The sequence below is a fragment of the Miniopterus schreibersii genome, assembly GCF_964146895.1.
Source record: "Miniopterus schreibersii genome assembly, chromosome: 9".
Lineage (NCBI taxonomy): Eukaryota > Metazoa > Chordata > Mammalia > Chiroptera > Miniopteridae > Miniopterus > Miniopterus schreibersii.
The window spans coordinates 26540940-26554251 of record NC_138118.1 but is presented as its reverse complement, the minus strand read 5'-3'; the positions used below and the strand labels follow the sequence as shown (position 1 = coordinate 26554251).

Sequence of the window (13312 nt, the reverse complement as noted above, 5' to 3'; positions counted from 1 at the left end):
CCTTTTTTATCTCATTGAATTTCTCAAATTATTTCCTTGAAATTCTCATTAAATTCCTTGAGCATCTTATAATCATTATTTCGAACTGTATATCTAGTAGTTTTCTTGCTTCCATTCCATTTAGTAGTTTTTCTGGAGATTTCTTCTGTTCTTTCATTTGTGACATGTTTCTTTGTCTCTGCATTTTGGCTGCTTTCCTGTGCTTTTTTCTATGTATTAGGCAGAGCTGCTGTGTCTCCTGGAATTTGTAGAGTGGCCTTGTGTAGTAGGTTTCCTTTAGAGCCCAGTGGATCAGCCTCCACCTGACCTGGGCACTCTAGGTGCTCCCCTGTGTGGGTTGTGTGCACTGTCCTGTTGCAGTTAAACTTTGATTGCTGTTGGTGTCACTGGAAGGAGTTGACCCCCAGGTCATTCAGCTGTGAAGACCACCTGTGACTACAGTGGAAGAGCTGCTGTGCAGGAGACACCCCCATGGATGAGGATTTACTTCATTGGGGCTTTGGTGCTCACCGAGTCCACCACTTGAGTGTTTCACTTGTGGATGTGGTAGTATTGTAATCTGGTGTGGTCTGAAGCTGTCTACCAGGTGCACTGGCTCTGGGGCCTCTTGGGAGATGCAAATTCAGCTACTCCCTGTGCCCTGCCTGGGGCTACCAGGCACAAACTACAGAGTGCTCTGCAGATGGCTGCTACTTGTGTTGGGTTTGGAGGTGCCCAGGAGAGGCCAAGCTGTGAACCTTGGCAAGCTGCTGCTAGTGCCGGACCTGGGACTACTTATCGACATGTATGGGGCATCCTGAGGCCAGCTGCTGCTTGTTTGAGAGATTTTAGGAATGTCTGAAGCCTGAGCCAGGACAGGCCTTCATATGGAAAAGCCACTGCAAACAGCTTGGGTGGGGCCATAAATTGGGTGGAGTGGAGTCTTGGAATCACTAGGGCCCAGCAAACAGTGTGGGCCCAGCAAACGGGTTGACAGATACTCAGATATTGCGCCTGCCATTCAGCTCTGTGGTGGAGGAGGTCTCAGCAGAGTAATGATCTCTGCTAGCACTTTTGTCTGGGAGAAAACTGCCCCCCAGTTCTTGCCCTGATGCCATACAATTCAGTTCCTCCCCATATGTCCCTGGATCCTTTCAATCTGCTGCCCCAGTGCTGGAGTTCAGAGGGAGTAAGTCTAAGTAAGTCTGTGCCCTGGCCCTTTATGAGGGATGCCTGGGTCTTTGGCTGCCTCCTTGTCATTCAGCCACAATCCCTGCTAGTTTTTACAGCCCTAAGTTACGGGGTCTTCTCTTCCTGGCACTGGAACCCTGGGCTCATTGTTCCAGTGTGGGACTGGGACCCCTTGCTCCTCATGGTGGGCCTCCACAGCTGAGATATCCCTCCCGATTTTAAACTGCCACACGTAGGTGTTGGTCCAGCCTTTTGTGCCTCTGCTCCTCCTACCAGTCTCAGTGTGGCTGCTTCTTCAGTTCTCTAGCTGTAAGGCTTCCTTTCAGCCATATTTCAGGAGGTTCTGAATGAGATTGTGCTCTGGTTTAGCTGTAATTTTGATGTGGTCGTGGGAGGAGGTTAGTACTGCTTTTCAATACCCTCCATATTGGTTTCTCTTCCCTCATCGTTGTAAAAAAATAATCCAAACAATGTATTAATCAGTTACTTAAACTAGGTTTAATTTAATTAAATTTTAATATATTTTAAATTTATTTTTATTGTTGAAAGTATTACAAATGCTTCCCTTTCCCCCCTATTGATCCCCTCTCCCCTGTACCCCTCCTCCCAGGCCTTTGCCACACTATTGTCTGTGCCCATGGGTTATGCATATATGCATATATATTCTTATGTTAATCTCTCCCCTCCTATCCACCTACCCCTGCCTTCCCTCTGAGATTCGTCAGTCTGTTCCATTCTCTATGTCTCTGGATCTATTTTGTTCATCAGTTTATTTTGTTCATTAGATTCCACATATGAGTAAGATCATGTGACACTTGTCTTTCTCTGACTGGCTTATTTTGCTTAGTATAATACTCTCCAAGTCCCCTCATGCTGTCTCAAAGGGTAAAGTATCCTTTTTTACAACTACATAGTATTCCAAATGTCTGAGAAGATGCTTTATATGATTTCAGTCTTGAACTTGTTTTGTGTCTTAATATATGGTCTATCTTTGAGAATGTCCCATGTGCACTTGAGAAGAATGTATATACTGCAGCTTTGGAGTGAAATGTTCTGTAAATGTCAATTAGATCCATCTGATCTAGTGTGTCATTTAGAGTCACTATTTCCTTATTGATTTTTTGTCTGGAAGATCTATCCAGTAAAGTTAGTGGGGTGTTAAAAGTCCCCTACTATGACTGTAAGGCTGTCGATCTTTCCGTAGAGTCCTCCAGAAGTTTTTTTTTCAGCCTATGAGCCTTTTGTTCTGAGGTGGGTCTCTTGCAGACAGCATATATTTGGGTCATGTTTTCTTACCCATTTAGCTAGCTACCCTATGTATTTTGATTGGAACATTTAATCCACTTACATTTAAGGTTATTACTGATAGGTACTTATCGATTGCCATTTTATTTCTTTATGCCTATGTTTCTCTCTCTCTCTCTCTTGCTACTTCTTATTGCAGCAGTCCCTTTAGCATTTCTTCCAACGCTGACTGGGTGGTGATAAACTCCTTTAGCCTTTTTTTTTGTCTGAGAGCTCTTTATTTCACCATCTGTTCTGAATGATAGCCTTGCTGGATACAGTATTCTTGGTTTCATATCCTTGTTTTGCATTACCTTGAATACTTCATGCCATTCCCTTCTGGCCTGTAGAGTTTGTGATGAGAATTCAGCTGACAACCTTATGGGAGCTCCTTTGTAGGTAAAAGATTGCTTTTCTCTTGCTGCCTTTAAGATTCTTTGTCTTGCATATTTGGCATTTTAATTGTGATGTGTCTGGGCGTGGGCCTCTTTGAGCTCTTCTTGCTTGGGGCTCTCTGTGCCTCCAGAACTTGTGTGACTTTTTCCTTGACCAGGTTAGGGAAGTTTTCTGCCATTATTTTTCAGATGGGCTGTCTAACCCTTGCTTACTTTTGACCTCTTCAAGCATTCCTATGATGTGAATATGTGATGTTTCATGTTGTCCCACAGCTTCCTTACCCTGTTCTGTTTTTGAATTGTTTTTTTCTTTTTGGTTCTCTGACTGAGTGATTTTTCCTACCCTGTCTTCTAATTTGCTGATCCAGTCCTCAGGTTCCTCTGATCTGCTTTTTATTCCTTCCAATGTTTTGTGTTTTTTTAAAATTTCTACTATGTTCTTCTTAATTTCCTTCATAGTTTCTATATCTTTTTTCATGCTGTTGAGCATCTTTATGATCATTATTCTGAACTCTTATCTGATGGATTGCTTATCTCCATTTCATTTAGCTCTTCATTTGGAGAATTCTTTTGTTCTTTTATTTGGGGCTTGTTTTTTTGTTTCCCCCTTCTGGCTGCCTGACTGGATTTGTTTCTATGTGTTAGGTAGATCTGCTAAGACTCCTCGTCCTTTGGATGGTTTCTGGTGCAGGCCAATGTCAGGTGCTGTTTGTGACTGGCCTTGAGTACCCTGTTTGAAATTTTCCACACTCCACAGCTTCTGGTTTCCTCTGCTGCGGGTTGGTGTGTTTGTGTTGGACCAAAATGTACACCAGTGTCTGCCTTTCCAAGTCCAGGGTCCAGAAGCAAATCAGGAAAAATCTCAAAGCCTCTAGAGGTTGTTCTTCAGTCTTTTAATGAGCCTCAGGCTGTAGAAACATCACAGTGTGGGGCCAGAGGTTTTCCAGCAGGTTGGGGCAATTGCTTCCCCTGGAGGCATAAACTGCTTGGAGAGTAAATGTCTGTCTGAGAAAGATGTCCTCTACCGCATTGGGCAATGTCTCAGCTCTGGGGTCTAGTGCATACCCTCTGAGATCTATTCCCGGAGCCAGTCACCCTGGATTCTCCTCACACTGCTCTAGTTCAATCTCCCGTCCCTCCTCATGAGCCGTAGGTGAGTGTCTGCACACGAAACTTTGTGTGTTGGTCCTTTTAGAGGGTGCCTGTGTTTCCAGCCACCTTTTCCTGGCAGATAGAAACCCTGCTGCTTTTCCCAGCCAGATGTTATGTGGGCACCTTTCTCAGTTCTGGTGCTCTGGGCTGTGGAGCCCAGTTTGGAGTTTAGCCCCCAGAGTCCTCAGTGAGAACCCCCAACAGCTTTCTGGCCTATTCAGCCCTTTTGCGCCTCTGCACTTCCTACCAGTCTCTATGTGTTCTCCACTTTTTGTCCTTGGTTATGAGGGTGCTCCACAGCTAGTCTTTAGTTGCAGTTGATTATTCAGGGTGATTTTTATGTATTTTACTTGTAATTCCATTTTGGTCATGAGAGTGTGTCATTGTAGCTTCCACTCAGTCTGTTGCCATCTTGCATCTCCTGGGACAGCCCCCTTCAGAGGAAAAGTTCACAGTGCAGCTCAGCCATAGCCACAGTCACAGTGAGCCAGCAAGTTCCGGTCTCCTCCCCACGATCCTCCGCTGCCACCCCCCTATAGGTTTAATTTTAATTTCATTTTTTGAATTTTATGGAATGTTAATTAAATTTTTTAAAATTTACATTTCAGTTACTGTTGACATGTAATATATTAGTTTCAGGTGTACCACATAGTGATTAGACATTTATATAGCTCGCAAAATGATCACCTTAATAAGTCTTGTACCCGTCTGATACAATTCTTAGTTAGTATAATATTTTGACTATATTCTCCATGACTTTACATCTCATGAGTAGTTTTATGTCTGGCACTTTGTACTTCTTAATCCCTTTTACCTTTGTTACCTAGCCCCCTAAACTCCCTCCTATCTGGTGGTCAGATTAATCAGTTACTGCCGAACTGGAATTTTAATAGACCTGGCTCCAAAGTCTTATCCTTTTGAAACAGGACAACAATGGGTCTGGGCTGCCTGTCACCCCTTGAGCCAATTAAGCAAAGAGTGTTGAATCATATATGAGCATTTATTCCAGTATTTCCAGCAGTATAGGAGAGCAGTTATGTAATCCTGAAAAATCTGCTCTGCTAACCCCCCCTTCCCCATCCAGCTGCTTACATTGAGTGGAAGGACAAAGATTACATGGGAATGTAGGAATTACAGGCATAGGCAAGTAGACAAGGTATAATGCTAACAGGTTACAGGCAATGTGGGCTGAGGGTGGCAAGGGAAGGGCACCTCAGGGATTCCATTGTTTCAGGAACAAAGTTGTTACTCTTCCCATGATGATAGACCGCATTCCAAAGTTAACTCGCATGTCCTGGGGTGTACAACTCTCATCCAGGTTAGAATGTGGTTTCCCAAATCCGAACAGAACAATTATGGTTAACAGAGCATGATTAATATTTCTTATAACTATAGCTAAAAATCATGGTTAACAGAGCATGATTAATATTTCTGCCTCTAACACTTTTTGATTAAGCTTTGCCACCATCTATTTGTTATATCCTTAAGTTCTTAAATTGGAATTGATCTAAATCTGTGAAGATGTAAGAATTTGAAGAATTGAGCCTTATTATAAAGGGCATGTCTTATGGAAAGTAGAAGTTTAAAATAAAGTTAGTGAAGTATAAAAAGTCCATGAGGGGGCCTGCAGGAGGCAGCTGATCAATTACAACTCTCTCATCATTGATGTTTCTATCTCTCTCTCTCCCTCTCCTTTCCTCTCTCTGAAATCAATAAAGATATATTAAAAAGAAAAGTCCATGAAGCCCCAGTTTGCACATATTCATCTCAGTTGTGTGTGTTAGAGAGAGAGAGACAGTGGAGAGGGAAAGGTAGTGGGAGAGAAATTGAGCTCTTGCAAACACGAGGAGAGGGAAGAGAGGGGTGGAAAGGGGACATTTTTGAAAGTTGGGAGGAATAATGATAAAGGCCTCTCTTGTGAAGATAACAACCTATACAGTTAAAAATCCTTTTTTGCCCTAATGGAGCTTATGGATTAAGTGGCCTCTCTCAGTATTCCAAAAGGATCTACTTGTCCATCATCTTCTCTATTAGACTGAAGTTTATTCAGGGGCAGGACTGTAGTTTCTGTGAGCGGAGGTATTGTCTGCATAGACACCTTTGTGTCCCCAGCTCTAACACTGCTCTGCTAAAACCAAGTTAATATTAGTTTGCTAGCACTGGTTTGAACTGAGACCAAAGTCCATGATCTTTTCCACTGTACCTCACTATGTTCAGGACTAAGATGGCTCTGTCCCCTCTTAACTAGCAGTCTGATTAATCACAAAGTCTGAGGGATTATCTGTTATTCAACACCACATCTCTCTTGTACATGTTAGAGTCAGTTATGTATGGCCCAAATTAAGTGCTTAGTCAGTCTGTATACACTTCACTTACTGTATTATTTTATTTTTCCCAAGGACCCAGAAATAGATGAGCAGTAGATGAGGTGACTTCCTCACTTAATGTTTGTATGACTTCAGTTAAATTATTTAATATCTGAAGGTCAGTTTCCTCATTTGCACTGTGGGGATTCTATCAACTTTCTTACTGGGTTGTGGGTTTAAATGAGATGTAGCATATGTGCCCAACACATGGAAGAGTATGTGCTCAATATAAGCATTAGTTCACTTCCTCCTATTTTAATTTTAAGAGATTCAATTAAGAATGTTACAACAGCTGAACTGGGACTGTCTTAATGGCTGTATAATCTTAATGTTTATTTTAAAACTGGTATTACTTTTTTAAAAAACTTATCTTTATTGTTGAAAGTATTACAAATGTCCCCTTTTCTCCCCCTTTGATCCTTTCCACCCTTTACCCCTTTCCTCAGGCCTTCAACACACTATTGTCTGTGTCCATGGGTTATTCATTTATGTATATAAGTTCCTAGGTTAATCTCTCCCCACCACCCACCCACCCCTGCCTTCCCTCTGAGATTTGTCAGTCTGTTCCATGCTTCTATGTCTCTGGATATATTTTGTTCCTCTGTTTATTTTGTCCATTAGATTCCACATATGAGTGAGATCCCAGGAATAGCATCCCTGTTCTACAGATGGGGTAAATGAACCTTGGAGGTAAATAATTTTCTATATGTAGCAGTGGCAGGGACTAAATCCAGGTCTGCTTGATTCTAGAATCAGACTGCAGTGTGGTTCCTATAGGTCAAGGATGTGATTATTGTTGAAAAATAAAGCAATTTTGAAGACAGATTTCTGTGGTAGCTAAAGGACCTGATTGTATGCTTTTGTTATGGGAAACTCCACAACTTGGTTATAGCAGGCACCAAAGTCTGTCTCTAGAAACATCTTCCAAATATTATATTGCATTTCATTTTCTCTTGTATCACTCATATCTGTGTTAAGACTGGATTACTTCTTAGACGGTAGCAATTGTCCTGATCAGAAATATGTTTCCAGTGGCCTTTCAAAAAGCTAGAGATAAAACAGCAGAGAGGAAATTACCTTCCTCTTATCTGAAGAACAGTGAAAAGTGAGAAATGCTGAAACTCTTAGTGGTTTAGGCCAGATATCATGATTAGTGTAGCTCTTTACAAGCATTTTAGAGCTAGAAAAAACCACAGAAATAATCTAAACCTGTTTCTTAATTTCATAAATGAGATACTGTTGTGAAATGGCTAACCAAGTAGTTAACTGTACAGTTAGGATTAAAAACTAAGTTCCTTGTTTCTCAAGAATTTTCTTTCAGCTGTTGTTGGTGAACAGGGCCAGATTTTCTTTTACCAAACTAGCTATTACTTGCATTTTATACTGTGAGTGTACCTTGAAAATAATATTTCCTAGCTTATATAATAATTAAGATTTGGAAATCTTAATGAATGCTTTCCATTTTTATAAATCTTTCAGGGCTAGAGATATATATGTATTTTGGAAATGTTTTCGTTACCGTGAAAATAGTTGATTTCTCACAGGTCAGTTCAGCATTTATCACTAATTCTAATAGATAGGGAATGAACATGTTAGTGTGGGCTGTCAAGACTAGGTGTTGCTCATTGTATCATTACAAATGAAAGGAATTGGGGTAAAAGTTTTCTTGATCTGATCCATCAAGCTATTGTTGATGGAATCCATTACCTTGGTGAGTCTGGTTAATGGCAGAAACCTAATTGAAGATCAGAGACCTTTCAGAGAAAGGTCAAATCAACTATAGTAAAGGTTATAGAACAGGGATTGGCAAATAGTCCAAAAGCCACCTGTTTATGTAAGGCTTGCAAACTAACATTTTTTAAAAAGTATTTTTAGCAGATGGCAGCATAAGTAAATGGAGCACTCACTTCCTCTCACAAGCACATCAAAATTACAACCAAACTCTAGAACAACAATCATTCAGAACTGCCTGCAGTCGAGCTGAATGGAAGTCCTACCACTGCAAAATTAAAGAATAAGCCACATCAAGACTGGTAGGAGGGTTGGAGATGCCGAAGGGCTGGTACCATACTCATGTGTGATGGATAAAAAGCAGGAGGGATAGTGCAGCTGTGGAGGACCCCCTGAGGAGTGAGGGGTCCCGTACCACACCAGGCCCCCTAGCTCAGGGTTCCAGTGACAGGAAGAGAAGTCCCCATAACTTCTGGCTGTAAAAACCAATGGGGATTGAGGCTGAGGGAGGCTGAGGCTTCTGGAGTCCCAGGCAGTTCCTCTTAAAGGATCCATGCACAGACTTACTTGGACTCACTTCCTCTGAGCTCTGGCATAGAGGCAGTAGCTTGAAAGGCACCAGACACTTATGGGGAGAAACTGAATGGTTTGATATCAGGGTGAGAGTTGGAGGGGCATCTTTTTCATAGACAGAAGTGCTGGCAGAGGCCATTGTTCCTTTCATGAGCCCTTCCCCTCACAGTGCCAATGGGCAGACTCCATATCTGAGACTCCTTCAGCCTGGCTCACACTGTTTGCTCTACCTTGGTGATTCCCTGAGATTCTGCCCCACCCAACTTTTGGGCCCACCAAGCTGGTTCCACTGGCTTTACCATAGGAATGGTCTGTCTTTGCTTATTCTTCAGATTTTCCTAAAATCTCTCAAACAAGCAGCATCTGACCTCAGTGAGCCCCATACCAATGAAGGATGACAGAACATGAAAAGGAAATGCTGAGGCAGATGCAGCCTGGGGTAGGTGGTAAGAAGCTTAGTAGAGTAGCAACATCTTGTGTAAAGTGTCTTCTGACTTAGAGTAAGGGGAAGTTGCAGTTTGACTTAATTCTGACTGGTTTATGAGGAGGGTGAGAACAGAGACTGGAGGAAAACCGTATTATTTCTGAAATGTGAAAAAAATCCCACAGTGAGTGTTTACAATCCAACCCTGGATTTCAGTGTGTGCAATAAAGTGAGTTATTGTATGCGCTGGAAATATGAGATAAGATATTATGGTAAAGTTATGGTTTTAGGGTTTAAGAGTGAAAAGTGAAGCTAGAGCCATGCTCATTTTCCTCCCCTGGGAGAGTGAGGGTCCATCGACTCAGAGAGCAAGAGCTATTCCAGGTAGGGAAGCCATGAAAGTGAGAGAGCAAAGGGCTTTTCTCAGCCCCTGAGCTGTCATTTACAGAAAACTGCCCTCCCAGGGTCCATCGACTCAGAGAGCAAGAGCTATTCCAGGTAGGGAAGCCATGAAAGTGAGAGAGCAAAGGGCTTTTCTCAGCCCCTGAGCTGTCATTTACAGAAAACTGCCCTCCCGGTCTAGGCTGTTTCAATCATGTCCTGGTCTCCTTCAGAAGCCTTATTGCTGGTACTCAGGCCTTGTTATTTTCAAGGTGTGACCCACCAGACCATGAGCCCTCCAAGTAGTAAAGGCCTTCTACAGTTGTTTCTAGGTGTGTTTTGTGTTTGTATTTGTTTACTCACCCCTAGGCTAGGGGCCTGTCTAGAGAGGAACAGTGGGCCTGTAAACAGTTGGAGGCTCCCAGGGAGCATCAGCCATTCAGTGTAAATGCACTAGATTTGGACAGTTTGTATACCCTGGCTCCCTAGTTTCCCACCCTTGAGGTGGGGTATTCCCAAAGCCCCAGCAGGATGGAAGAGGGGAAGGAATGGGTAGAGAAGGAGGAGCAGATACCTGCTGGGCACTTGGGTTTTCTCATCCATCTGTGATTGGTTTAAAGTAGAATGCTGGATCATTAGAGTTAGATGAGATTTTAGGGATCATCCAGTTCAACTTCCTTATTTTACCAGTGAGGGAATAGACATCTAAAGGGGTTCCAGGACTTGGACCACGAAGGGTTAAATTACAGCAGGAATCTGGGATGGAATTCCTGGGGTGCAGTGTGGGCTGCTGCTAAGTCAGTAAGTTGCAGTTAGGGCAGTGGTTTCTGGGCCATAGGCTAGAACAAGTGACCCTAGAACCTCTGACTCTGGTGACTTGTTACTAAGTGGTGGGAAGGACAGTGATGTGATTATTACTGTGGACAGGGGTATATCCAGGCATACCAGTGAGTCTCCTTTGCTGAGGGTGAGTTGAGGATAGAGAAGATTCTTGGGAAGGAAGGTAGGGAGATTTAGTTGATGTCTCTCCTCTTGAGTGAGCTTTGAAGTTAGAGGAAACTGTTTAAACTCTTTAGAAACCAGGCAAGTATAGAACTACTGGAGAACTGAAAAGCAGAGAGAGATGGAGTTAGTGGTTGTACTATACAGATCCTTTTATGGTTATAGCTTTCTGCACTTGGTACTTATGTCTGTTTAACTGGCTAATGCATCCCTTATTGTAAGCTGTCACATTACTTTAAATGTTATCTCATTTTATTTCTAATTTTTCCATATTTTATAATTGAACATAAAATATAAAAAGATAATTTTTATAAACTCTGAACTAAAATATTTTGCAAGTTGCAGGGTTGGTTTTATTGGAAAGAATGAACCTGGTTTTTTGAAATGATTTTTCTTGTTTTGTTTCATTTATTGATCACCTACTCTAGAGAGGGAGGGTTGGTGTAGTGGTTAAGCACAAGGACTCTGAGCTAGGCTTACTTGTGTTGAATCCTGGATTTGGTATTTATAGTGTATGACCTTGGGTAAGTTAATTATCCTCCATGCCTCAGTTTTCTCATCTATCTAATGAGGATAATACCTCATACAGTTGTTGTGGGTTAAATAAGTTTATACATGAGTTAGAACAATGACTGGTACACATTAAATGTTATTTACATATTAGCTATTCTTGTCCCAGGCATTGATTTAGGATCTTTGTCACTTAATTTATGAGCAAACTGAGACCTAAAGCGATTTAAAAACTTGCTTAGGACCGTCCATTTAATAAGTGGGTAAGATGCAATTTGAACCTTCTCTGTCTGACTCAAAGCCTGGCTCTTAACTACTCTGCTGGATTTCTGAGGTGTGCAGATCACTTAACTGTGGACTGTAGGTTTTATAGATATCTATGTATTTATTCATCCGTTTTTCTACTTTCTAATTTAATTTTCATTATGTTCTTATTTTGTTAATAAAATGCATTTCCTTTAAATATCTGATTTAAGAATTATAAAATATAAAGGATAAAAATAAAACAATTGTTAAAATAATGCTACTTGCCCAGCTGGGCGTGGCTCAGCGGTTGAGCGTCGACCTAGGATCCAGGCGATCGGGGTTTGATTCCTGGTCAGGGCACATGCCCGGGTTGCGGGCTCGATCAATGACTCTGTCATCATTGATGTTTCTCTCTTTCTCCCTCTCCCTTCCTCTCTCTGAAATCAATAAAGATATTAAAATAAAAATAATGCTACTCAAATAATTAGATAAGAATTTTAAAAATCCATGCTAACAGTACTAAACTGTGAAAGGCATAAAATGTCATTTCATGTGACATCTGGTAATGGCGCTATCAGTGTTTGCACATACTTTTAAGTTGTGTGGAAATTAAGACAGTTATTATTAGGCATTTGGAGCTTATTATTTTAAAATAATCATGGCATTAATATTTCAACCATTTGCACGTTTTAATTACCAGAAGAAACTACCACATTTTTATAGCCTGTGGTAAGCTTTTCCAACCTGTACCCTAGATTAAGATAAAGAGAATTAAGATCCAGGAAGTGAGGTGGGTCTGCTGAGCAACAGTGACTGGAGAGGTTGATGAGAATGAACAGCTTTTGACTGTTAGCAGCGTGGTGGTGTAACGGGATCAGCTTATGGTAATGAAGCATTGCTGAGTGAAATCATCATGCTTTCTCGTTTATTTTATAAAATTGTTGGGAAGATCTGTTAAATGATGATATTGAGCCCAGAATTTTAAGATTTCTGTACTATACATACTTTTGATATATTGAAAATTAGAAATCATATTTTATAGAATCATCAACTTTGTAATTATATTACAGAGAAACTTACTCAGTGGAAAGGAAAATAGCAAAATAAAAGCAAAACAAAATACCCTACTATTCCAAAACGACTCTAAACAACCAATACCCTATCTTCCTCAAAGTAGCTGCAGTTTGGGGGAGTACTTAATATATTTCTAAATTAGAAATTGTCCAACCATTCAGGTTGCTTAAAATAAAGAAAATTGTTAAATTAAAAAAAATTATTTATTTAGCCCAGCCGGGCGTGGCTCAGTGGTTGAGCATCAGCCTAGGATCCAGGAGATTGTGGTTCGATTCCTGGTCAAAGCACATGCCGGGGTTGCAGGCTGGATCCCCAGTCAGGAACCTGCAGGAGGCAGCCAGTCAGTGACTCTCTCATCATTAATGTTTCTGTCTCTCTCTCTCCCTCTCTCTTCCTCTCTCGGAAATCAATAAAAATGTATTTAAAATTTTTTTATTTATATCTTAACTCTGGGTAAGGTAATAAATTGTATCAAGATGAGATAGCCAATGTTAAAGTTTATTTAAAGTTTTAGCCAGGACACACTCAAGATCAAAACATTTGGTAATAAAGGAAATGAGAGCTCAGTGTACATCGTAATGGGACATTAAAGATTATATGAAATAGAGTACTGGAATGACCATATGTCTTTTCCATCTGATGTCTGTTTCAGGACTCAGACAAATGAGTTGAAGGTTTTAGCTATGTGTTAAAGGCTTGTTCTTTAATTACCTGTATTTAGTTTGTTTACAAATTAATCAGATGTGTTTCAAATGCATAAAAAATGTATACTATCAAATGTATGAACATATAGGCATACCTCATTTTACTTTCCTTTATTGCACTTCGCAGATATTGTGTTTTTTACAGATTGAAAGTTTGTGGTAACCCTGTGTAGAGCAAGTCTATCAGTGCCATTATTTCAACAGCATTTGCTCACTTTGTGTCTGCATCTATAATGTAAGAGCTTCAATTCCGGGAGCGCCATGCTGTTCTTTGATAGTCCGAAAAAACCACGTAGGGGA

The 13312-nt window shown here is 41.0% G+C and overlaps 1 protein-coding gene across 6 annotated transcripts in view; it reads left to right on the top strand.

Moving 5' to 3' along the window:
* Nucleotides 1-13312, top strand: part of ST7 (suppression of tumorigenicity 7) — a 333226-nt gene that overhangs the window by 21214 nt on the left and 298700 nt on the right. The window contains exon 2 of one of the 6 annotated variants that reach the window (XM_081147746.1): nt 6989-7057. The exons of the other annotated variants lie outside the window; for them this stretch is intronic. Within the exon in view, the coding sequence (XP_081003872.1) occupies nt 7045-7057 (13 nt within the window). The 5' untranslated portion in view covers nt 6989-7044. The remainder of the gene's footprint in view (nt 1-6988; nt 7058-13312) is intronic. 6 annotated transcript variants of the gene reach the window in all.